The sequence below is a fragment of the Tauraco erythrolophus genome, chromosome 1 (genome assembly GCF_009769465.1).
Source record: "Tauraco erythrolophus isolate bTauEry1 chromosome 1, bTauEry1.pri, whole genome shotgun sequence".
Lineage (NCBI taxonomy): Eukaryota > Metazoa > Chordata > Aves > Musophagiformes > Musophagidae > Tauraco > Tauraco erythrolophus.
The window spans coordinates 57,988,977-58,016,388 of NC_141465.1; the positions used below are offsets into that span (position 1 = coordinate 57,988,977).

Below are 27,412 nucleotides of genomic sequence, written 5' to 3' on the forward strand. Positions count from 1 at the left end.
GACTCCTGTGAGGTCAGGATTTAATCTCCTAATTTTTTCTCGTATTGAAGTTTACACTGTGGTTGCTCTTGAAAGTGTTAACTTGGTTTCAAGAACGAGGTTTTCATTTAAATAATTTTATAGCATCTTACAAAAGTATTTTTGGAATGATCTCAATTTGTGAAATAATCTCAACTTCCAACATGTTTCATACTCACAGCAGAACACTACCGGAAGGAACAGGGAAGACTGATAAATATGAGAGTTCAAACTTTTTCATTATACTTCAGAAGGCACTATGGGAGAACAATGAAGACAAGACACATGTAACAATAAACATGAGGCACACTTAACAGTTAGAAAACAAGAGTCTGTATCTGTTAATCTTCCCCCAAAATAAATGAGGATCCATATCTATCTAACTTTGGTGTCAAATAAACTATGAAGACAGACAAGTAGTCAAGAATTTCATTTATAGAAGAAACATAGTTCATGATGGCAATTACAGTACACTCCATCTTAACGTAAAAATGCATCCAGTTTCTTTTTGATATGTTCAAAAGCATCTTTCCCCATATAGTCTATACGCCCTTCCTCCCATTTTCTCCGTTCTTCTTCTGGACTTGGTTCTTCTGGTTTGAAGTGAATAGACAGCTCTGCAACAGAATGTGCGACCTCATTCTGTGGGAAGAAGCAGAACAGTGCGAAAACAGTCATTTGGTTGTTCTCATTTCAGTGCTGTGAAGTTAAACCTTAATGTCAAACTTCTGCTTTGTACAGTCCCAGTTAAAACAATAAACCAAACAGTACTCAAGCATTCATTCTTGTTTTGATAATGTGATCTCATTTTCCCATGCTTTCACTAATTGTCTTAGAACATAATAAAATCTTGGAACATACCAAACGTTTGCCTTGTCTTAACTCAGACCTTGGCATACTCAGCAACAACACAATGAGAATATTACAAACACGGTCTGCTTAGAGTAGAACATCTCCTACAATAAAGTGTAACCATGTATCTGTGCAAATTTGGTCTTTGATAGGCTTTCATGTGAACGTAAGTTCCCAGAATTTTTGGTCATTTCTTTTATCTGATCTCCAGTGAGATCAGTATTATCTAGCAGATGTGAGACACATTACCCATACAAAATAATTCAAAAGATGACACTATTCATTATACTGATAACTAGTTCATTCTGAATGACAGTCCAAAATTGTGAATCTTGGTTCAAGATCAAATTATTATAGGTGCACAAATGCAAGACACATTATTAGTGATAATTTCAATCGCATAAAAGAAAAAACGTGTCTGTGATTGATCAAAGCCAGTAACACTGGAACATCGCAACAATTATTACGAGTAATAAAGCTGAAATATAACAAGGACTAATCAAGGCAGCAACTGAAAACCTGTTTTCAGTACTACTCCAAGAGGCTTTGAGGCAAACAAATCATCTCCTGTTATACACAAAATTGAAAGCAACCAGAATAGCCTTCCAGTGAAGCCTTCAAATTTGATATAAAAATGTTTCTGAGTAGAACTTAATGGGCAGGAATCAGTGTCTTAAACTGCCTAAATGCCCTGGAATATCCATTACATCTGCCGATTCGGGGCAGATAAGGCACAGGACTTACACAAGACCCGCAACTGCAGACCAGGTGAGGTATTTCAAACAGCCAACATGACACTGTATGCTTAGGCAACTGCATCCTTCCATATGTATCCCCACCTGGGTCTCACTCTCCACATGAATCTAAACATGAATAAACACTCCAAAGAGCATGCTCACTCCCTATATTTGCAAATATGCAACAATACTTGGTATTTAATTTTCAGGCTTTGTATACAAAACTGCAGTAATGCATGAAGATTCCTTTCTTTACCATTGGCAAGTCTTAGCAAGAGCTTTGGATGTCATTAACAAGAAGACAGGAATCATCATGTTTTAGAAATGAAGAATTTTAGCCCCAAACACTCCTGGTAGCACAGGAAGTACACTTTGACCTACAGTTTTGTTCTTCAGTCTTAAAGTATTTCACCATGGTGCTTCACAATCATATAAAAGGCCTCAGGAAAATAGCTGTGTTGTGTAACTTAGAATATACAAGTCCTTGACACCCTGTCATCCCCATCAACACCAAGTCTGGCACTGCTGTCACACTGCCCACAGATCAACACAGGGCAAGATCACAAAGGAAAGCCTAGTAGCTTAGGCTCCGTGATCGACTCACTGTACATTCATTTTCTGCTTGCTTGGAAACATCACTTCAGCAGGTAAAAAACCCAAACAAATCTAAAACAGCCCAAAAAAACCCACCAAAACCCACCCAAACCAAACTAACAGCTTTGCTTGTATTAGTATTGGAGAGCTAAAATTAACACCATGCATTTATTACTTGGGGGTTTGCACAGGAAAATATACATTTAAAAACTAGAAGTTTTTAAAAGAAAACTAGAAGCAGATCATATCCCAGTATTGGAAGCAGTTAAGGAACTACATAGCTAAAAGATTAAAGAATTCATTTGCACATTGCATAATAACTATTTGAGATTTCCCAAAATTATGTTGGCAAAGACATGCATGCAATTATGAATAGATGTACAACACAGAAAGCTACATGTACCATTTCTGAGGTTTCCTGAAACGCAGGATGAAATACAAGTTGTTCTGAAGGTCTGTCAGGCTCAGAGAGGTGGACGTTAGAATCACTTTGTTCAACTTCATGTACAGGTTGCTAAAATACAGTCACTGAGGTTTTATTAGGACAATACTTTTTCATAGTTTCTTTATCATGAGAATTCATACAATATAAATAGATTTCAGTCTTGAGGTAAAGGAAAGCAGTGGATGGGAGGAAAAGGAATGGAACGCATTATCACCAAGGACAAAATTCATCTCACCCAGCTTTAGCTATCAAAATGGCATTGAATCTAAGCTCCTACTATAATCAATCTAGGATAAGTACCTCCAGAGGGCAGCTCATCTCATCCTAAAATAGGTCCAAGAGTGACTGTCATTCTTCAACAACTACCGAAACAGCCTGGAAAGCTACCTTACAGCAGATGTTTAACTTTCATGAGGCCAAACTTCAATGAGAAAAATCTTATTTTAGGATAATAACTTGCTCTATAACTAATGAGCTTTTGTATGTTTAGAATGAGAACAGAACAATGTGTTCCAAAACAGAGGTAAAATAGATTGCACAGAAATACTGCCCCAAATATTTGCCTTTGCCAGGTATCAAAATATAAATGAGTAGAGAGGCACAATTTGGAAGTCTCTTCCACCAAAACTAAAACAATCCCACAAGGCTACTGAAGCTAAGCAACAAAAATTGGAATGATAGTGTTCCAAAGTAAGAGAATCAGGCTATTCATTTCTAATTAACATCATCTTCTTATAGACCTATCCTACTGTACTGTAACTGAAAAATAAAAGAAATTTAAGTTTGAATCACATTACTTTAAGTGAACATTATGATTTTTTTTACCCTAAACAAGCATCTTGAAAATATGTCACGATTTGATTTGAGCATTTCCAATGGAGTCAGATGCATGAGGCACACAAGATAAGAGTAAATCATTTGCAAAGCATATGTTAAGTTACAGACCTGGAAGGTCTGCAATTTTCCTTCAGTCTTCCACACTCAGGGTAGAAAAGAAAGGAAGGAAGACTATGGTTTTACTTTATGGAGTAACTACAGTCTAAAGGGATAAAGCACTGAACATAATAAAAACTGTCTTCATCTTACTAGATGGTACTCCACATGTTACAATAGCAGATGACATTAGATTATTAATTTTATTTTCTCTCAATAGTACCTTGCTGTAGCATAGTTTATCATACAGCACATAATGACTTACTCCTGCAGAAACATTGCGCTATTATGCCCAACTTAATTCCTGCCTAAAATAAGGGGAGACCGTGCAACAGAAACATCCAAATACAAGGACAGTGACAAAAGAACCAAGACCTCTGCTGTGTTCATCAGCAGACTCTTAAGACACGCCGTGTTGTCCAAATCACTGAAATTTGAGGAACAATTTTCTGAGTCAACCCTTCTGGAAAAAAACCAGTAATTTCTAAAGAGGAGTCATAGAAAGGTTTGTAGTTTTAAATATACTCATTCACAAGAGTATTAATATTCAAAAGATTACTGTGGTAACAGAATTTTTTTATATTACACTTTTTAAAGTACCTAACAACTTTCAATAAGCAATCTCTTCATTAAATTCAACGAAAACTCTTTCAACCTCCAGACACATCATGCATGCCTGACTAAAGACTAAAGAAAGTAAATACTCTTTAGACTGTTCCTGATGCTAGCAAGAAAATTCAACAGCTACAGCTAAACTGAAGAAGACATAATCTCCCAGATCAGAAGCATAAATAAAATATCTCATTGTAGTATACCATTTTGCTTTGTTACTGCATTTAGTAATATACAACATACTTACAGCTTTGACTGCGAGTTCCTCAGGTGAACACGCTGTGGGATACACTTCGTATGTCTGCTCTGGAAGCGTAGGCATTTGCAGTGAATTGGCCACATAAGGACTGATCTTTTTCAGTGTAATTTCAACTCCATTGAAAGTATGCTAATAGAAACAAGAATATCTTACCACTGCAATACAATTTTGCAGGAAATTAATACCTTATTTACAACAGCTTCACTTCCCTACAGGGATTTCAGCATTAAAGGAATAAGTTAATAAATTCAAAAAGGTTTGTGGTCTCAGATTCAGAACATGTTGCAATTTAGATTGTTACAGTCATGAGTATGCCAGCATCATCAGGAAGTAAATCTAACAGGTATTTTCACCTTCATATCACTGCAGCTGAAATATTTATTTACTGCACAATTTCTTAAAAATTAAAACATGTTAAAGTATGAGATCAAAAACTACCCATTCCTTCCCCTGCTTCCCAATTAGCCATGAGGTTGACAATCAAAATTCCTCTCTGGGGCTTTGTCCAGCTGATCTTATGGGACTATGCGATTAGTTCAATGATGGTAATAGCTTAATTTTGTATCCAGACATGACAATGTAGACCACTTTTATGCATACAGAAATATTTTCTTATTTTTTTAAAAAAATGTTAAAAATCTTACTTCTCCTACTCATTACTTTGTGCTGCTGGTCTCCAATAGATTTTTTTTTTTTATTCTATTCATGGAAACCATACATTGCTGCATTTCCTTTAAAGGAAAAAAAAAAAGACACTTAAAGAGCTCAGTAAATGCTTGATGAGATATGAGTACCGTATGTAACATCTTCAATGTCATTAATACTGTCTTTGAAACTCTGATTTATTTGCTATGACCCTCTGGCTAATTTGTATCATACGTTGTGTTTAATTTGCAGAATCTATACACATACACTCCCATTCAAACACTTCATCAATTAAGAAGGGGGCTGGGAGAAATCTTTAGAACACCAGTAGTACCAAAAGTCCTTCCAAAACTGATAGTTTTTATGCTTCTGGAAGCAATCACTGCTACTACCAGCCAACAGATACTGTGTTTTTCCTTGTAATTTCTTACTCAAGTAAATACAGAATTTTCTGAATTTTTGTTGTGATTCCAGCATATTCCCACTAGCTCTTTATTAGTTACCTTGCACTCCTCAGATTCTGATTCTTCCATCTTTTGAAGTTTTTCTAACAAAGGCAATATACTGGCACTGTATATATTCCACCAGAGGGCAAAAAATGACATCTGATGAAAAGATCCAGAGGTGGTACTATCCTGTATAACATTCTTGGTTTGAGGGTTGTATTTGTAGTTCCAGGGCTTTGTTGCTCCCAAGAAGTGAACAACTTTGGCATCTCTACCAAAACTGTAGAGATTAAACATACAGGTTTATACACTTTTTTATTATTATTGTTTTTTATTTTTAACCTACATAAACTGTTAAAGAAATATGCTTACTCTCACTGGTGAGATAATTTTGACATTTTGCAACTGCAACACATTCAACATAAGTATATATATTAATATTTTTTTCTATCTTATTAGATACTTGAAGATATCTCATTTGGCATACAGAAGGCTGGATTGCCATTTGCTTCCAGTTGCTGGTTCTAGTAGAAAAGTTCATGAAGGAAACTGACAGGCTCATGCAGTACCATTTCCAGTCCTCCCGCATACTCTGTTCACCAGCAAATAAATACCACTTCAAATATCGAATCAACAAAAGTGGTTATTACCAATCCCAAACAAAAAATTACTAAGTTCACCTTCCAGTAAGAGTGTTTTGTACAACTGGTACAAAGAGTAACTCATGACACCCTAAATTCAACTTGCCTTCTGCCAGAAAAGTCTCTCTGACTGCATTGTCTGAAATCACATAATTACTAGCACAAATTTTGTTTCATGGAAGAACCTAAGAAATGGTTTTAAAAAAAAAAAAAACACCACCACCCAACTGTTTCCTATAGAACTGATGGGAAAAGAAGGGAACAGCTTCCAAATTAAAGCTATCAGAACTTAATGCTAAAGTAATATATATCTTTTCGAATATGAGAAAAGCTTCTCTGAAACAACATATGACAGTCTAGCCAACTCTGGGACTCCTTCTGTGTCTAGATGCAAGACATTCAAATTGCATTGGAGCTTCTACTACATGATTTTTACATAATATCATTTGTGAATACTGTACTTTATAATCAACAGAATATGCCATTATTTTTCTCTCTTATGGCAGAATGTTTGTTAACAAACTACAGGAGTTTACAGTCAGAAGTGTTATTACTTACTGATTGAAAGCAGGAACATAGGTGTATACAGCACTGCTGCTTAAGTTATAAAGGAAAGGTAAATGTTTCCCAATATCTGCCGTTGCCCAGTTGCTGAAGAAGCTATTCAACAAGCCTTGATCACCCCCTAAAGAATACATAAAATAGCATTACCATAATTACGTGCAGACTCAAGTTTACATCAGAATTTCACATCCAAGGATGGGAGTGAGACTGGTGTGTTCATGGGACTGCAACTTAGACTTGACAATATGGCCACACGAGCAGGTACAAGCGAATAATACCTGATCCACTTCGATGCAAGTTCATTGTAAATGGAGTCCTATTGTAATATATGAAGAAGGGAGTAGGAAAGGGTTTTGGTTTCCCTCAGAGCAGAAGACTGAAGATCGTCTGTATGTCTCTCTCCTAAACCAGACAGCAAAATTAAAACTTACTGAGCAAGACTCAGGCACAACGTCTCTTCATTGCCCTTTTCTGGAAACAGAGTCCACAATAAGTCAATAGCTCTTAAATACAGTGTAAGAGGCAAAGGTCTCCACCTTCAATTTTTGTGGGGCAGAATAACGTAATGCCCAGAGAACTCCTGCCTTCCTCCATTCTGCCAGATAGCATAGAAGCTATGGAAAAATAGCTTACAGAGAAGGAATCTAATGTCTTGCACTTCATCCCTTGTGCCTTGCCCCTTACCATCAAAGCTGCCATGCTCAGCAGCAAACCGGAGCAGTAGGTTGTAAGTTTTCAAAGAAGGTCGGAACACAAATACACCACTGTTAAAGCAGTCAGGCCAGCCAGAATCAGGAGCTGCTGAAAGTTCTTCTCGATCAAACAATTCATCAACATTGCAAAGCACCTTAGAGACAGTAGGAAAAAAGAAAAGTTGTCAGAGCACATGTTTTTCTAGAACATGAGTAGCTAAGTCAGTACCAACAGAGTAAATTGCTAGTTTGGCCAAGTATATAGCTTGCAGGGCATAAAAGGAGTGGCAATGCAAAATATGTTAGGGGTAAGAACCTCTATTTTTAACATAGCAAGGTAACATTATTTGTGGTTCTCCATGATTTCTCTGATAAAAGCATAAACCCTGAGAAATTATGAGCCTCAGAGACCCTCTAGAAGGTCCTTTTAAATATTGTAACCTACCATGCCTCCCTTTTAAAACTGGCCTGCCTTCCTGACCAGAATCAGTCCAAATGAAAGTATTTGACAGAGATCTGTTTTAAACATCTGTCAGAAGCCTGTTTGCATAGAGTGTATTTATGATCACTTTAGAGGACATTCCTGAGGCGACTCTCAAAACGGGATTTATTTCTGTGCAGCCAGCAAAATGGTGAACGTTGCCAAAACATGCCAGCTGGAGCTTCTGCAACCTTTTGACCACCAGCAAATCTGGTCACTTCATAGGCCAGTAGACTGCCTGACAAGGAAGCACTCCACATTCAGAGTAGCTCTTTAAAACAGACACAAACATTTCCATGGCTCCCACTCTGCTCACCAAAGTGTCTGCATCCATGAAGACACATTTGCTATACTGAGTAAGAGTCCAACAGCGAAGCTTAGTGAAGGTTATACCCAGTTCTGGCCTCTGCATCAGAGCCAAACGGTCTGAGTCAGCACTGTCAAGTGCATCCACCTCAATTACTTCATCAAACACGCTGTGGAGGACAGACCTACCAAAGTAAGAAGTGGAGAGAAAGAAGGGAATTTAGAGAGATTCATCAGAGTTCTCTTCTGGCATGAAAACAGAAGTGCAACATTTTTTATGACAAAACAAAGGCTAGACTGATTGGTTAGAATGAGAAGCCAAAAGTGAAAAGTGAAAGTCTGCTGAAGTGGCAGCTATCGGGCCGTAAACCATCACCTCTTCCACTACAGGGCCAGCACATCTCAAAAGCAATAGGTGCTGTATAGAAGAGAAACCAATCCTTATTTTAGTTTCTTAATCTCCTATAGAACCACTAACAGAAATTAAAGCAGGTTTCTTCCTGCACAATTGTCTCTGAAGACCAGCACTGTACTGTGTTCCCTGTGCATTGCACAGGATGTGGCATGCGCTGTCAGTGCAGTCATTTGCACCTTTTATGCCCAAGTAAAAGCAGCTTCAAAACTTCACCTTTTAAAACCAGGCAATAAATACTTGCTCACTACTACAAATCAGCTTAAATGAGACTTTAAGGAAGATAACTTTTTTCTGTGCATATATATCATAAGGATTTTATAAGTGATACCAAAGTAGGTAATTTTCCTTCAAGATACAACAAAAAAAGTCTTAATATAGCTTATTTATTTACATTACACTATTAACTACAAAAGTCCTGGATGTCATATAAACACAAAAAGTAAAGCCTGTGCTGATTATCTAGATTTCAGAGTCATTAGCTTTTGCTTGACTGATCTTCAAGGGACAGGAGTTAGCTGGGAAAGAATTAAGAGTGGGTATAGATTTTTAGAAGCATATTTCAGTGATGCACTTTTTTAAAACCCTATCCTTGATCAAAAAATATATTATAAAGGTTTTGCGCCCCACTGAACGGGGATGAAAAAACTGATGGACTTAGTATCTACTTAAGTGTCAAATGTATACAGTATTCCCTCAGGAAGGTTACAGTGTTCTGACAAAATCCATACTTTAAAAAACCTGTAAGAACAGATTTCTGTACATCTAATCACAGCAAAAAAATTGGAAAATGTGTTTCTTGAGCCAGGTACAGTGCAAATACTTTCACATGGCATACAGAAAGTGGGAGCTTGCACATTTCCTAAGCCATAGCAGAACTAAGAGTTTAAGCAGCTGTGGCATGTCATGTTCCTTTTAATAAGCAAGACAGTCCTCCAAATAACAGGGATGGAGTTCAGCAGATCTAATGAGATTTCTGTACATGCAATTCTGTAGTGCCTATAGAATCGCAATCCAAATTGGAAAGTGATTGGCAAAAAAAAAAAGGCAAAAATAAATTAATTTCTCTTTATGACAGCTGTGCACCAATATTTTAAGATTAGTCATCTGAAACTGAGCCCCTAAGGTTTTTGGAGAATTCTGATGTCACAGATGGTTACATATCTTGCTCTTTCTAAAAGAGAAACACTTGCAGGAGGAAGGGGGAACAGTAGTGCCTTTATTTTGGCTCAAAAGCAAAACACTAAAACCTTAATTCCTAAACTTTCAGCTTATGTTCCTAATTACGGGCTTAAGACAACTTGCAGCCACAAGTTCTACTTTTTGCAAGGCAATTCTTATTAGGCTTATGATCTTATTACGGATGTTATTTGGGACTCATCTCAGAAATCGCTAGCCAAGAGGGAACTTCTAGAAGCAATACTGTGAAATCCACACTATTAAAATTTTTTATACTGTTGTTTATGCTTCCATATTATCAACCTCTAAAAATACATGAATCCTTACCTCATGCCACTGGAAACCTCTGGTGTAATTAGTACTACCAGTTTTCTAGATGTCCTATGGTTCCTCAATGACTGTCCGAGAACCAGAGCGCCTTGACAGTACACATCATTGGTAGCAAGGGTCACAAAGGCTTGATCCGTTACTGTAAGCAAATATTCAGAAGAGTCACTTCACAGCTTTGACATAAGCTCTTTTGGCAGTTCCTACAATCTCCCTCCTCCAGCTAACCAACAGGCTGCAGCTTATAACAACCTGCTGTTTCTGTGATAAGCTCTTTTTTTTCCCCAAACTCCCCCAGAAGACATAGCTGAATACAAAAACAAGTGAACAAGACTGCACAATGTATGTTTCTGAATTTTGTTGGGTTTTGTTTGCCTGATTTACATAATAACAGGTATGAAGTTTTTAGACTAACCTTAAACAAATAATTCCCCAAGTCTTATTGCCTAAACAGAACGTCAATCAAAAAAAGCCGACCTGTAAACATTTACATTTTACATTTAACTAACATAATATAATACAATAAGGAAAGTGTTCCTGTTTATACAGTGCCAAAAACTAAGGAAAAAACCAGAATGTTAAGTACTAGCCAGAAATGTACTTCTTTCCATGACCTCACTGAATCAACCTAACAGGCATTCTTTTTTGCTCTGTCCTCTTTGTATGGGAATAACTCATGCTGGCTGAACAAATGCAGAGAAATTGCTACTGGTGGGTACACCTCCCAGAAGCTAAGGGTCCCTACCTCAATTAACTCCAAGAAAATTAGAAATGTTTCTCACTGTCAATGGGGAAAAAGTTACAATAGAAAAGAAAGCAAGGTACACTCCTTGCACAACAGTAGACATGGTGTGTTTTGTAGAGATGCCAGGCCTGAGGCAGTAACACCAGGGGCTGCTTCTTCAGCTCTGCCCTCTGACAGAACCACTGTTATCGGGGTTCTCTTACAGAGAGACAGAACCTACGGTTCTGCAAGGTGAACAGCATCCTCAGAGCAGAAGGAAGACCTCAGCTTTCAAGGCTGCAAAATTCACCAGAAAAAGATGAGTGAGTCACACAGATGAGGGGAATTCCACTGAGCTCTACAGAGCTTCAATAAATACTTGTGTTGAACTACTTGTTTAAAATGACCATCATCTTAAGGGACAAGCAATTATGTTAAATAAATTAAAACAACAACAAAAACACCCTGTCATACAGTTTCCAGGCTCTGAGAGAGACACTAGGAAAGAATCTCACAGGACTAGTTGCAGAGAACTCAACAAATGACCTCATGGCTGCCTCAGCTGCCAAATTGAACAAGTTCAAAACTCTAAACCAATATCAAGGTATGCAATGAGGCATGGTTGGTGCCAGTGACAAGCTCTCAGGTAATTAGTATTTTCATTTTTCTTGTCCTCCAAATCCAGAGCAAAGGACAGACCTACTGGGGTGCTCTCTTCTTCCCTGCTTTTTGCCCTACCTCCCACTCATCTCCAGCCAGACCTGAACTGGAATCAAGCACAGACACTTCACTTTTGCCGATATCGCAACAGATCCCTGCACCTCAGGAGAATCCCAGTAGTGTTAAACTTGGGCAAAAAAAAATGAATCATCCATCCAAACTTAAAATAGCTTGCAGGTCCTTCAGATAAGCGACATCTAATAACATTTTTAATTACAGTTCCAGAAGCAACAAATGAAAAAAGGAGCTTTCAAATCTCCCATTATTCAAACGGTTTGAGCATGTTATAGGTGTTACAGAAAACAATGAATAAGGAGCTGCTTGCACTGAGAAGTTTAAAAGGACAGTTGTGCAAGTGAACTGCTCCTACTTCAATTTTCCAAAAGGTTAAATGAAAAAATATAAGCATACACAAAAAAACAAAACAAACCAAAACAAACAACCACTGAAGGCTACTTTAGCAATAAAATTATTCTCAAAAGACACAAAGACTCAGCAAAGAAAAGCATTTTTGTGTTAGGCAACAGGCATCTTTAGCCAAATAAAGGTAATAAAACAACTACTGGGAGAAACGTGGGAGGTAAGTTAATACAAAAAAGCAAACTGTGAAATGAGTGGGAGTTTAAATCTTAAAATACTATTTAAATAACAACCACAAAACTGAACACATAATCTTCTTATTACTTTTGCAAATTCTTTTAGCTACAGAAGTTGAATCTTTACATAAGTAATACATCTAAAAATACACAAGTTACTCATCAAACACAAAAACGAAGCCTACAGAGGGTGGAAGCAAGGACAGGCAGCCTGGGAGGAATACAGAGAAATTGTCCGAGCAGCCAGGGATCAGGTTAGGAAAGCTAAAGCCCTAATACAATTCAATCTGGCCAGGGACATCAAGGGCAACAAGAAAAACTTCTATAGGTATGTCAGTGATAAAAGGAGGATTAGGGAAAATGTAGGCCCTGTCCAGAAGGAAACGGGAGACCTGGTTACCTGAGATATGGAGAAGGCCGAGGTATTCAATGATATTTTTTCCCCCCTCAGTCTTCACTGCCATGAACTCCAGCTGCACTGCCCAAGTCACAGAAGGCAAAGGCAGGGACTGGGACAATGAAGAACCACCCACTGTAGTAGAAGATCAGGTCCGAGACCATCTAAGGAACCTGGAGGTGCACAAGTCCATGGGACCTGATGAGATGCATCCGTGGGTCCTGAGGGAACTGCTGGGTGAAGTTGCTAAGTCACATATTTCAGAAGCTGTAGCAGTCCAGTGAAGTTCCCACCGACTGGAAAAGGGGAAACATAGCCCCCATTTTTAAAGAGGGAGAAAAGAAAGACCCAGGGAACTACAGGCCAGTCAGTCAGGTCTCACCTCTGTGACTGGCAAGGTCATGGAGCAGATCCTCCTGGCAACTATGCTAAGGCACATGAAAAAAAAGGAGGCGATTGGTAACAGCCAACATGGCTTCACTAAGGGCAAATCGTACCTGACTAATTTGGTAGCCTTCTACGATGGGGTTACAGCATTGGTGGATAAGGGAAGAGCAACTGATATCATCTACCTGGACTTACCCCAAAGTATTTGGCACTGTACTGCACAACATCCTTGTCTCTAAATTGGAGAGACATGGATTTGGCAGATGAATCACTTGGTGAATAAGGAATTGGCTGGATGGTTGCACTCAAAGAGTTGTAGCCAACAGCTTGATGTCCAAGTGGAGGCCAGTGACGAGGGGCGTTCCTTGGAGGCTGGTATTGGGATCAACACTGTTTAACATCTGAGTTGGCAACATGGACAGTGGGATCAAGTGCACCCTCAGCAAATTTGCTGACAACATCAAGCTGTGTGGTGTGATTGCCAGACTAGAGGGAAGGGATGCCATCCACAGGGATCGTAACAGGCTTGAGAGGTGGGCCCGTGAAAAACTCATGAAGTTCAACAAGGCCAAGTGCAAGGTCCTGCACATGGATCAGGGCAATCCTAAACACAAGTACAGGCTGGGTGGAGAACGGATTGAGAGTAGCCCTGAGGAGAAGGACTTGGGGGTGCTGGTTGATGAGAAGGTCAACATCAGATGGCAATGTGTGCTTGCAGCCCAGAAAGCCAACTGTAATCCTGGGCTGCATCAAAAGAAGCGTGGCCAGCAGGTCAAGGGAGGGGATTCTGACCCCTTACTCTGGTCTCATGAGACCCCATCTGGAGTACTGCATTCAGTTCTGAGGCCCCAACAGAAGGACATGGACTTATTGGAGCAAGTCCAGAGGAGGCACAAAGATGATCTGAGGGCTCAATCATGTCTCCTCTGAACGCAGGCTGAGACAGTCAGGATTGTTCAGCCTGAAGAAGAGAAGGCTCCTTCTAGCAGCCTTCCAGTACTTAAAGGGGGCCTACAGGAAACCTGGAGAGAGACTTTTTACAAGGGCGTGTAGTGATAAGACAAGGGTCAATTGCTTTAAACTGAAAGAGGGTGGATATAGATTAGTTCTAAAGAAGAATTCTTCACTCTGAGGGTGGTGAAGCACTGGTACAGATTTCCCAGAGAAGTTGTGGATGCCCCATCTCTGAAGGTATTCAAGGCCAGGCTGGATGAGGATAAGCAACCTGGCCTAAGGGAAAGTGACCCTGCCCATGGCAGGGGGTGTGGAATTAGATGATCTTTACAGTCCCTTCAAACCCAAACCCTTCTATGATTCTATGGTCAAAAAGTTCAGCAAGTTGGTTTGCCAAATTACCACATCCTACATACGCTTTCATGCCCTGTACCTCTCATGCTAAAGGTGTCAGAAGCACAAGGAAGCAAACTGCCAAACACATATAGCTTCCAAGAAACTCTTGCTAATACCACACGCAGAAAAACACCTCGATTATCTCTTTTGAGAAGCAGATGTGGGATACATATTATGGCCTTCTTAATAGCATGAATCATTACAGAGATAATTAAATAGATAATTAAATATTGACTGAAACCATGCAACATTGAAATATTTCTGTTACAAAGAGAGAAGCATGTCCTAGCTATTTAGAATCATACAGGGGCATCACTAATCCATTAAGGATCGTAAGGGGTTTAAAATCAAAAGATTTTATCATTATTTGTTCTTTCATCTAATCCGTGTTTTCAAGGAAGAAGTGTTACTTGACTTGCCTCATTTATAGCAGTGTTTGGAACTCTGTCCCTATAAATATATGTTTTATAACTTAAAACTAAGGATCAGGTTTCATATAGACTTGTGAATGTAAACTGTTTACCCCGAAAATTCCCATTTAACTGAAATCAAGGACAATGCTGCATTAAATCTAATGTACACAGGGTTTCCCTCACTGACTTTAAGCTGCAAAGAAGATTCGATCTTCTAAATTTAAAAGCCAAAGGTGCAGTGTTTAAAAAAAAAAATCCAGTTGCAATGAATTTTAAGTGTCAAGCGCAGCTTTATGTATAACTTTCAGTTCTTTGAGCCAAATGACATAGGACTTTTCATGGAAACACCTAGTGTGAACTGTATTAAGTTTCAAGCAAATGTTTTCAAGCTGTGGAACCCTATAGCTAATACCATTGACTGAGTGAATTATGAGAAAAGTAAGTGTATGATTAGAATCACATTACAAACATGTCATTTGAATTTATAAATCTGCTCATTTCTCTTGTCTGGATTACCACAGAGCATATGAAGATGCAAATTTAGAAATCATCAGCAGTGGCTCCTCAGTTTTTAATACTTAACAACAGTTTCTCAGAACAAACCAAGGACTTTTAAGCTAAGAACTTGGTGATTTGTATTGCAGCCTGCTCTGCAGCTACAGATAGCAACACAGAAAGGACAGCAAATGTAATATGAATCACTACAGTCAGGGTGATTTTATGTGAAACTTGCTATGATTTTTTTAGCCAAGATTACCAACTTCTTATGCTACTTACTCATAGCAGTAATACCTCTGACAAACAACTGCCTTTCAGGCAATTCTTCAACAGACCTGAAAAAACACTTCTAGGGCAGCTAAAAGCCTTACTTAGAATCCACACCAGCAACCAGACAGGGTGGTGTTCACTTTGATGTTCAAAGGAAAAAGAGGGGCAATGAACAAACAAGCAGGTACCCACTGAGAATTAGGAGTGACTCACAATAACAAGCACTGGAATGAACCACATGCACCTGACAGCTTCAAAACAAGTTTAAGTAAGGGGGGTGGGTGTCCATAATCCACTAGACATAGCTTTTGGCTGGGGGGTTGGAACTAGATGATCTTTAAGGTCCCTTCCAACCCTAACCATTCTATGATTCTATGATTTTAAACATATTTTGGTCTTTCTTCTGATAGACTGAGAAAGGATAAATGTGCGCTAGCTGCAGCTCCTAGAGTAACAGCTCAAATTTGCCAAGTTCTTAATTCCAAAATTGCAACAGGAGACCAGAGACTCATATGCTACAACTTTCCTACAAGCATACTCTAAGTAATGCATTGCCACCTTTATGCATAAAAATGAGAGCAGATAATCAACAGGCTAAAAGCTTCCAGAGGCTGGTTAGGTCCTCAGCACGTACTGCCATTCATACTAACCACCACTGTATCATTGCTTTCTTAAATTCCTCCTCTGTACCATCTATTGTTCTTTTGTCACACTCCCCCCCTTCTACTTCAGACACAATCCGCAGGACGGGCAGGCTGCAGTCTGGACCCGTGCCCACTGAGCCAAAAGCACCCTCCTGAAATCCCGAGCAACGGTGGCACAACACAGCCCCAACTCGCACCATGTTTTCTAACAACCATTTTGTTACTCCCCCTCCCACACATAGGTCCCTATGCATCTTCCACCAGAAGCACGTCCAGTAAAGATGTGCTAGACTACTGCAAAGACAAGCAAGCTGCAAGCCTGCTGCTCACTTCTCTGACCTAGCACAATTGTATCAGAAGCACTTGGAACAGAAAGCTCTGCTCCAGCTGACACCTGCAACTTCAAAAGAAGCCAAGAAATATTTTAAGTAGGTAAAATGGATAATGATGTCAGACAATAACTTATCTTCAGACCACCATCAGAAATTATTACGCAAGTTTGCAGCAAAGAGGTAGTTCTTGCCATAGTAAACAACTGACCGCTGGCAATTTCAATTCCCATGCTTCCTCGGGCTGAGTCCAGCAGTAGAAACATTTACATTACTGATGATGACACAACCAACACCTTTACACAGACTTTTTTATAACAGAATATAAAATGGCATTTGAGGGCATGCAATATTTTCTTGGTCTAACAGAGTTCTGCCTGAGCCAAAACTAGACTGCTTCTTATCGTTATTAAAACAATACTGAATTTTAGTAGACAGGATTAAAACCACTAGCTTCGAAGGCTACAGAAAGAAGGCTGTTTCTGATTTGTGTAGATTTTACTACGTATCTTCCAGTTAAGAGCAGTTACATTCCGCTTCAAGACACTGCAATTTTGTTATTCAACAGATAGTAAAATGATCTTTATGAAAAATCAAATGCAATGATATTATAATATGTAATATGCATAATGCATAGCACCCAAAACTAGTCCCAAATAGTAACAGACCAGTTTGAAAAAAAATAGTAATAATAGCTTAAGCAATCCAAAGACATCACAGAGGACTTGATACATTGTTAGATGTTTCCAGTCTTTCCACTTTCCTTTCAAAAAACCCAAGACAAACCAAACAAACCCACAATCCTTTAATCTTTTAATTTGCCGACTCCCTTTCTGCATCTTCCTCCAGCGCTGAGGTGCCACACGCATTAATTCAAACTCAAGAGCCACCAGGCCAAATACCCAAGGAAGGTATGTCTGCAAACCTTCTTCGAGTGGTTCAACAAACCCAGCTTCAGGGGGCTGCCCAACTTTTTCCTCAATTTTGAGAGCACATGCAAGAAATGAAACAGCACCTGCGTCCACCCCATGTGATTAGCCCTAAACCAGTCCCTCATGGCTTTACGGATAACTGAATACAACCAATACCACTGCTACGTAAGAATGGACACAAGAAGGTTTCTCTGAACCTGCCTCAGCCTGAGGGAGCCCACTCCAGCCCGTCACTCCACAGATCCAGCAGGAAAGCGGGCAGAGGCCCAGGAAGGCCATCCACATGTACGAGCAGAAGGTTCGTAATGAGTTTAGCTCTTTCATCCCGCCAGCCAGATGGTTTTAAATCCTAACCCGAGACCGCTAATCACTGCGCAGTGCTCTGTTGACAACGAAACAGAAAGAGACCCTCGCCCACACGGAGGTGCGAGGAGGGAAACCACCGGGGGGAAAACCGGCCTCCGCCGCCCGTGCCGCCCGCCGCCCCCGAGAGGCGGCTGAGCACCGACGCGGGGCGCTACGGAACGCGACGGCAGCCCCTCAGCAGGGCGCGGCGGCCGGAGCCGCGGTACTCACCGGACATGGTGCGGCAGGCGCGGGCCAGGCGGGCAGGGGTAGGGACAGGGGCACTGCCCCACGGCGCCCGCCGCCGCCGCAGCCGCCGCCGCCTCACCCGGCAAATCGCTCAATGGGATTAGCCTCTTTTCTGCTGAAGGCAGTCGCAGCTGAATTATATTCGCGGGGACTCCTGCGCAGCAGCAGCGGAACGGCATTAGCGGCAGAGACCATTTGGGAGGGTTGGCACGACCCACGCCGCACCCCGTTCCCGGCGCTGGCTTTACTGCGAGGGGGCCAGCCCTCCCCTCGCCCCCTCGCACCTTCCCCACGCGCTCCTCCGCTAGCGCCCCGCTCCCGAGGCGAGGCAGCGCCCGAGCTCGGCCCCGGCAGCGGCCGCCGCCACCTGACGCGGGCCCCGCACCTGCTCGCTGCTCCGGGCCGGCCCGACCCACCCGCGCCCGGCGGCGGCTCCGCGGCACCTCCTGCCGGCGCGGCGTGGCGCGGCCCTCCGGTGCCATTGGCCGCCGCGCGGCAGCGCCCACCCACCCCTCCCGCCCGGCGGTGACCCGAGAAGCCCTCCTGTCGTGGCGGGGGCGGGGGGGTTTCGCCTCCCTTCCCCTTCCCGTCTGTTCCCTCCCGTCCCGTCTCCTGCGCGCTACTCTCCGGGGCCATGTGTTTCAGCGGGACCTCCAGACATCCCTTCCCCCAGTCGCTTCCTCTCGGGCCGCCCGCCCGGCGCGGCCCCTGCGCGCTGCCCGGCGGCCCTGGGAAGGAGAGGGTCTCCCTCGCCCCCGCGCCCCGACGGTGTTTCCAGGCTCCCGGGCGAGGGGAGCCGGCGGCTGCGGGACTGCGCGGCGGCTCAGGCCCGTAGCGAAGAGCGAGCCCTGTGGCCGGGAGGGAGGGAGCGCCCTGCACCGCGGCTGCGTACCCGCCGCGCCGGGAGCGGGAGCGCCCGGACCCGGCCCGGCACCGCCGCCGGTGGGGGGACGCTGCGGGCCTGCGGGGACCGGAGGGTCACGGCGACAGGCTGACAAAACGAGGGGAATGTGGGCTACCGTGCGCCTTCGATGGCAACACAGCCTGCCCGCCACGCACACTCCTGTGCGGAAGCGGAGAGGAGGAAAGAGAAACTGGGGGAGACTTCCGCCGAGCAGCCCTCGGAGGAAAACATCAGGCGCCTTTGGTGGTCCTCGAGGATTGAAAAGTGTGGAAAAAAGATCTTGGAGCGCGAGTGCGATGACTCAGCATGGCTTATGGTAACCCAGATATGCAGGAGTCACTGCGAGCTAAGGGAGTCTGGCCCCGTAACTTCTCTGGAACCACCATAACCCCTTCGGATGCACGCAGTCTGATTACTTGTCACCCAGATAAATAAATAAATGTTTTCAGAGAGCTTGTGCTATTCAGAATGATATATGCGTATGTTTCACAAATGTATATAAAAATGCACATGTATTCGTGCTTTTGCACCCAGTAACTTAGCATGCTGTCAGGTTGTGTTACACGTAATTCAGCCACACAATGTCTCTGCAAGGTAGTTTAGGTTCATCCCAAGCGCTTTTGCACCAAACTTTCTGTGAAGATCAAGAACAACTTATCACAGGACAGTGATCTAAGACACTGTGCCACCAAAGAAAACGCACGTACTACTCAACTATTTAAACTTTTGTTTCCAACCATTTGCAAGTGATGGATGTTGCCATGCCAAATAGCAGCGTTTGTTCTCTCACACACTGGGAGTATTCTAAAGGTCCACCACAGAAGGGAACATCATTACTCCAGTAGTGGTGGTTTAAGGAAGGAAGGGCACTGATCCATAGGAAATTGAGCTTTACTTATCCCACGGAAACAAAATTCTCAGGAAAAGTGTTCGTCATGTGCTTGTATAGACTGGCCAACTAAACAATATGCTTACGAGTAGCAAGTTCGCTGTTGCAGATGATTTTAATGGCAGACCTATTTCAGTTGGGAGACTTTATAATCAACAAAAGCATTTTCTTGGTAATAAAAGTACTACCTAAATTTAAATGATTTTCTGTTTTACTTGTGTACCAGCAACTTTTTTTACAGTATAGAATAGATTTTACATGTCAGAACCAATAATACAAACTAGAGTCCTGATGGTCTAACAGCCAGTTTATATTCCTTCCTTCCCCTCCAGATTTAAATATGTTGGAGCTTCCCTACATCAACCCCCAATTATCAGAAATAATGATAATAATAATTATTAATAATAATAATATAATAATTATTATTATCATCATCATCATCCTAGTTAAAAGGAAAATTAACACTGAATAGTGTGCCTGCATACAAGTATATTGGTTGTATGTTGATGTTAGACCAAAGAAGGTTAAATATTTGGGGGGGCAGGGTTTACCAATTCCAGTTCATAGTTTTTCCTCAAATTGCCCATAATAAAATCTGGGTTTTGGCTAATAATATTAACATAAGCAATTTCAACTGAGTAAGAAATTCTTTTGAAAAAACTATAAACAAATTTAAATAATTTGTAATAATATTTCAAAACCAAAAATCTTAATAATGCACATAGATCATTCTCTGGACACTGCCCCTTAAAAAAACCAAAACCAAACAGATTCTGAAACCATTGTTTTTTGGGGTTTTTTTCTTAATGTCTTTAATTTGAAACAATTCTTTCTCTTCCCTAGCAGGACATAGTTGAAGTTGTACATAAAAGGTATCAGCCAGCATATGTTCCAGAAAGTAACAAACAAAACAAGTACAACACAGATCATCTTAAATAAAACACAGTGTATGTTTGTGGAAAATTTTCAAAAGAATTAAGTAATATATATATTTTCATTGTTAAACTGCTGAAGTGTTAACTGCAAAGCATTTTAATATTTAATTAATCAAAACTTATGTCTACCTGGGAAAATATGTATCAATCTATTTTAACTTTTAACATAGGAAATTAGTTTTTTAAAGAAATATCAACTGTCCTTGAAAACCATATTAAAAATATGTTATAATTCATATATATGAAAGTGCCAGCCACAAAGGTGCTCGCTCGTTTGTGTTTGTCGAGGTGTTTCTCTGTTTAAACTGATGTACATTATCATATGATTTCTTACTTGCAGGATCAAAGTAAAGATTATGGTAATCTTCTCAGCAACTGATATATATCCCTTTCAAATATAATTTAGATAGAATACTATTTAATTTTATGAAAACAGTACTTTTTCAGATTATGTCTTTCTCTCAACAATTTAATAAACACAAAATCATGTTTACCTCCATCTATATGGAATTTCAGTAAGAAAAAGCATCCTTCACATATAAAATGAAGATAAAAACACATGGATTTTCTCTATGCTTTAAAGAGTTAGCTAAAATGTCTGTATTGCAGAATTATGTCAGTAAACTACTAGTTTTGCCAGTTTTCATCTGCATTTCATTCATTTGCTAGGATTTTGATTCAGTTAGTTAGCTGAATGAAGGCAGAGAGACTGGAAGAGTGTTAGTTTTTGTGAACACGTTTGTCTACATAAGGACATTTGTTAGCAAGGTTGATCAGGAGCAACAGAAAAGGATAAAACAGCCTTGCAAACAAAACTGCAAATATCAGTCATACCTCTGCATATGTATAGATTGGTGTGATAGAGATTTTATAGGACAAAGTGTCACAAATTCGTTTTAAATGATCCTGAAAACTTTGTACTTATTTTCCCTTTATAGAAATCATGAATAATACTTTTCTTAAAAAAACCACAAACCTACTAGATTAATGCCTTTAAAGGCTTCCTAGAGCAGGACCTAAATTTTCAAGAAGAGAAACAAAATGTACGTAAAATTTCAGTTCCTTAGAAGAGCTAAACACCATGTCAGTAATAAATAAATAAATAAATAAAATCAGCATGTGTTCCTCTCATTTTTATTCCTTTCTAAGCAGTAGTTCGTCAATGTACATATTATTTTCATGCTATATTTTAAAATTAAGAATGAATTTTCCATCTATAGCTCCTTTCTCTTTGTTAAAATTCAGACATAAATGCAAAGTAAAGGCATTAAAATTTTTAATCCTGTATACAACTTCAAGTTTTCCTTAAACATTCTAGACAATAGAGAAATATATTGAAGAAACCCAACATGTATGAATCGAAATGGCAACTTCCTTATTCCTATTCTATCAGAAGGATTAAATATTTTGGCTAATTCTGGAAAGAGAAAAAAAAAATTGTTCGGTGACTCAAATACTCGCAAACCAAAATCTTTCAATTTTTAGCTTATATTAAACTTGGTTTCTCTGTTGTTTAAAATAACTTACAAATCAAAACGCATATCCAAATGTTATGAATGCCAGTCAGACAGTTCAATACCATCCCTGGACATTTTAAGCACATCTTTGATGATGTAAAGCACAAGGTGCAAGAATGACGTCAGATAAAAGAGTAGGATTGCAATTTCTCAACAAAACGTTCATTACAGGAGGATTTTCTTTTGTCAAAATGATAAAGTAGAAAAAAATTGTTGGATCTGTGGGCCAAATGTCACCAACCAAAGGAGCCTGTCATCCATGGGCAAGTCTTCTTTCAGCGGTTTACACTCTAGCCGGACCTGAAAAACAAAGATCAAACATCCAGCGTTTGCACCACGGATGCCCTTTGCCAGCTTTTCTGGGCTTTTTTTACTCACATCCCCAGAGACATATAGACAGCCTTCCCCGTTTGTCTCACTCTCCCTTTCCAGAGGGCCACAGGATCCCTGGCCTGATGCTTTAGTTACATCCCAGCTGTAAAAACGGAGGAAAATAAGTTGACTGTCAGACCCTAAGGGCACAAACAGCCTTCACAGCCCTGACCGACATCCCCTGGGGCATCCTGGGCCACGCTCCAGCTGGATGTCCCCAGTGTAACTCTGGCCAAGTCTTCACCCTCGGGCTGAGGCTTTCTGAAGAGCCTATGGATCCCAGATCTCTCAGAAATGCCTGTGAGATTTGCACTTCTGCACTTCACTCTAGTCTTAGTGGAGTGGACGAAGAGATCTTACGTCATAGAATTTCCTTCTTAAATAGACATACATCTATCTTCTAAGCACATTATGGCTTCCTATACTTGTCCTTGATGAAGAATGCTAGTTATCGGTTTCTCTTACAGACCAGTGAGGTCGTTAGGACAAGATTTTCAAACGCCCTTATCCCTGACCTGTTTCTGCACCCACTGGAATTGTTGGTAAAATTCCCATTTACTTCAGCACTAAATCAGCTCAGAAAGTGGGAAACTGATTTGGTCTCACCTTGTGGTTTGAAACAAAGTCTCTTGTTCTTGTAAGCAGAGTAGGCCACTATCGATCCAACAACTAATATTACAAAAGAAGAGATTATAGGAGATGTAACTCCAGCTATTAATCCTGAATCTGTAGGAAAAGAGAGAAGTTTTTTTCAGAGGTGCTGAAATGGTTTGACTTAAGCATATTCTCTACTAAGGTGTGCTTTTGCCAAACTATGAGAATTGTTTGGTGAGGCATTGGAAATTCATTAAATAGAATTAAGCAGAAGACTAGAAATTATGTTACATTACAGCTGGTGTGAAAACAATGTCTTAAAGTCTAATTTAGTATATGTGCTGCGACGATCGGAAACAAATTATAGAATAAAGTATTTACTATACCCGTGTTTCCTCCATTATTGAAATGATGCTCCTCTTCTCCTGCAATAGAGGGTGAAGTATCATCAAGAAATGTTTTTCATCATCTTGTTTTGAGAACAATGTCATTACTCAGCAAAGCATGATTTCGTACAGAAGGTAAAAGCGGGCAGCTTGGCAGGACTGTGAGAGAAGAGCTCCCCTTCCAGTACTGACAGTTGCACTGGCAAGAGGAATAATTGTCCATCCTTCTGATACTTTGTTTTTGGAGAAGAATATTATCTTCCATAAAAAGGATAACACTTAGCAGTCTACATCAAGCTGATTTCACAGAGAATGGGAGGCCAGTATACTCTGGCTATACTCTACTACCAGACGATCAGACAATTCATCAATAATTTAAGTCAAGATCATAGGCCTGGTGCATCTACTTTCAGTTCTCGGCAGAAGCTCCTTGCTTTGGGACTGTCCTAGCTGAATTCGAAGAGATTAATCCTGCAAAGTTCTGGAATATGCCAGAATGCTACAAAATGTTTAGGAATATGTTTCAAGTTTGAGCTTCAGGCTCAAAAACATGGTTTATGGAGAAGGATAACTAATCTAAATAAAAATATCAGAGTCTTGTCCTGCACCTTTAGTGGCAAACACTTTACTGCTAAAGCAAAACCAGACAGATCCAAATTACAAGTATTAGAGAGAAGCTGCAAAGAGAATTGGCAAGTAATACCTGCTATGTGTGGTGGTAAAACCTTCCCATCAAGGAGATCCGAGTCATCAAAACCTCCTGCAAGATAAAGATTAGGATTTATGTTGTGAAATTATCTGAACGATGGTAACCCTTTCATCTCTCTTGTTCAGTCTTTTTGTAATGTTCTAGGGAGGAGTGAGGGACCATTGAAATCCCAGCTTCAACACGGCAGATGGGTCAGATGTCTCTCACTGAATAGTCACCTATTCAAATTCACCTGGAAGCTGGAGTACTAAAACTATTGGTGTCTACCTATTCTGCATCTGTATTGTCACCCGTGGGATGTGAGAGCTTGGGCTCTCAGTAGCACGAATCCTTATATAATATGGACATCTCAAATCCCAGCGGATTCCTGGAGCAGGAATTCAGTGGGTCCCTTCCAGAAAAGGCTCTAGAAGTACTCCATAAGGACCTGTCCACAGCACACCACAACAATCATACCAGAAGTAAATATGGGATAAATGATGGTAGCTGAGATAGATGTGCCACTTCCACTTCATTCAAGTGTCTGGGACCACACTCAAAAGCAAATCAGGCTTACATCCATCTCACCAGTCCCACCTGTTGTATGCCCCAGGATCATCTCAGATGCCCATGTCAGTATGGATTTGAACATAGGTTTATCCACGCCCTGTGGCTAGATGACAAATTTGAACCTTAGCATGGTTCAGTGTACACATACTCAAAATGAAAAGGGAAATAAGATGAGCATTTGTCTGATGCTACTTAGGAGTCAACATCCTACATTTTGGGCAGAGAGAAAAGCTTTATGGTACCAACATTAAGACTCAGAAAATCTTTCCAAACACTAGGTCAGGAACAGTGATTACAAAAGGGAGATGGAAGGAAGGGATGATAAAAACTATTAATAAAGAAATAAGAGGGTACAGGGGGGTTGGAACTAGATGATCTTTGAGGTCCCTTCCAACCCAAACCATTCTATGATTCTATGATTCTATGATTCTATGATTCTACACTATTCAAAATATCTGCTCTGAACAGCTCAGAGTGCTAGATTTTCTTAGGAGAAAATATTCTTACCAGAGTTACTATGGCTTCCTGGTCGTGGTGGAAGAGGTGGGTATAAAGGCTTTCTTGGGATGTCACCTATTGATAATTAATATTGTTAGATGGTTGGACAGGCAAAACTGAGAGCTGTATACAAAAGTATGATAACCTGAGATTTTATACCTAGTGCTAATTTGTCCTCCAGTTAATCAAGAAAAGGACCTTGCCACTAGTTAAAAGGTCTCAAGCACTGTATCAACAAATAGTTAGCTGCTAAAACTGATTAGAAAGTGAAAAGGGAATATTTTCAAAATTAAAATGAGAGAAGAATTCACAAAAATGTTGAAGGAAAATAGTATTTCTGGCAAGTGCCAACACTGTTTAATGCTGACGGCTGGGAAGCACAGTGTATTACTATCGGTGTCAGTGGTGCAGTTATGCAGAGCTGACAGAGAAATTGATGTTCTGAGCTGGGCAGGATGCAACAGGTTATCTCTGTGCCATCAGCAGGTATTACTAAGATCTTGAGATTAGTTTTATCTAACAGTTGCTGAAATCATCTAACGCATGACAAATTTTCTACTCTTAAACAGTGCAAAATGAACTCAGACTTAAGCTTCCTTGATTAGGACTCTGTGCTGGTATTTGGCCTTGATTTTTGCCAAAGTGCTAGGAAGAGATGCATTGGATAAAGTGGTTGATCTGATGACTAATAGCAGTTTCCAAACTGCACATACAGTGCCGGAGTAGCAAGAGCTGACTCAGGTTACAAGCTGCCAAATTTACCACCCAGGGATGTTGCTCTGCATGTATAGAGTAGGTTTCCTCTTGTCATCCTTTCTCCAACCAGTTTAGTCACATATTTAACTGTTCTTATAACCAGACAGTGAGTTTAGCTCTGAATAAATCAAAGTTAGGTCACAGAAATAAATACCAGTTTCCCTTCCTCTCCTTAAATCTTTCTTTCACCTTCAATCTGTGCCAGATGCCCTTTTCTCATGTTTTCTTCTTGCCTAGCTGCTAAATACAATGCTTCTGCTGTAAGTAACGTTTAGGTCCTGATTCAGCAAATTATTTAGATATATGCTTAACTTCAGGCGAGTTCAGCCTACTGCAGTCAATGGATTTTAGGGAGAGTCTTAAAGCTTTGCTGAGTCAGACTTTGCCCAATTAATTCTATTCAATAGAAGAAGAGACTTATTCTGTTCCAGAACTGTGTGTAATGAACTAAGACTCACCATGGCAAAAGTGCGGAAAACTACTGATCTCCTTAGTCATTTCTATTACATTGGTGCACTTGTTCAGTCTTCTCTAAGCATAAGAGGATATATTCTATGGCATAACTAGTGAAAAAATCATGTCTTCAGAACTATTGATAATGAGGTATGAATCACTAATCCCATTATACCATATATGAATGTCAATTAAGAACCTGAACTGAAAATGGAGCAAAGAAATAAAAACTGAGGGAAACGTGATTTACCATCCTCTGAATGGAAAGATGGGGTTTAGTGAAGATACTTAGGCTATTCATTAGTAATTTAATCAACATACTAAACCTATCGTCTCATAAAAGTATCCATTAAAAACTTGCAGGAATGGAACAATTGGTACAGTTAGGAAGAAGTAATTGTATAAACATGGGAATTATAAACAAAATAAGGTTCAACTTTATAAAGTCTGGGCTAATGTGTCATTCAAACACAGGCATCAAATGTCACAGGGGAACCTGGCAATGCAGAAAGCCCTGGAAATGGGAAGAATATTATAAAAGTTATGATTCTCTAAGGCTGAAACATGAGTAAACCAGACAACTGCAATTGGAGTCATAATTCAGAGGTTCTGTGCAATGGGCTGAGAAGTATTTCTGTGTGTGTGCATGTAGCCTCGATTCAAGTGGAATTTTAGGCTTTGATTCAATACTACTTGCATTTTAGATAATTTCAGTGCACAAGAACCTTTCTAGAGTACTTCACGTCCTTGGTATACTTCTAAATACACTAAACAAAATGTGGTGCAAAAATTCCCAGTGTCAAGGATTTCATACGTCTACACAGCTCGACACAGCACGGTGAATACTTCCCGG

General features: G+C 40.3%; 1 protein-coding gene across 1 annotated transcript; it reads right to left on the reverse strand.

Moving 5' to 3' along the window:
- Positions 1-498: 498 nt before the first annotated feature.
- Positions 499-17,990, reverse strand: GYG2 (glycogenin 2). The gene is made up of 9 exons (XM_086609629.1): positions 17,980-17,990; positions 10,144-10,285; positions 8,236-8,410; positions 7,431-7,593; positions 6,741-6,867; positions 5,599-5,821; positions 4,439-4,579; positions 2,605-2,715; positions 499-660 (listed from the first exon to the last, which is right to left on the reverse strand). The coding sequence occupies exons 1-9, from the start codon at positions 17,984-17,986 to the stop codon at positions 499-501; spliced, it is 1,251 nt and encodes a 416-aa protein (XP_086465755.1). The 5' UTR covers positions 17,987-17,990.
- Between the last annotated feature and the right edge of the window lie 9,422 nt (positions 17,991-27,412).

Bases quoted from the DNA above. Each gene is read 5' to 3' on its own strand.
- GYG2 (XM_086609629.1), bottom strand. The intron at 6,868-7,430 runs GTAAGGGGCAAG...TGTATTCTTTAG, and splicing joins TGAGCATGGCAGCTTTGATG to GGGGTGATCAAGGCTTGTTG. The intron at 2,716-4,438 runs GTAAGTATGTTG...ACTGTATTTTAG, and splicing joins AGGAACTCGCAGTCAAAGCT to CAACCTGTACATGAAGTTGA.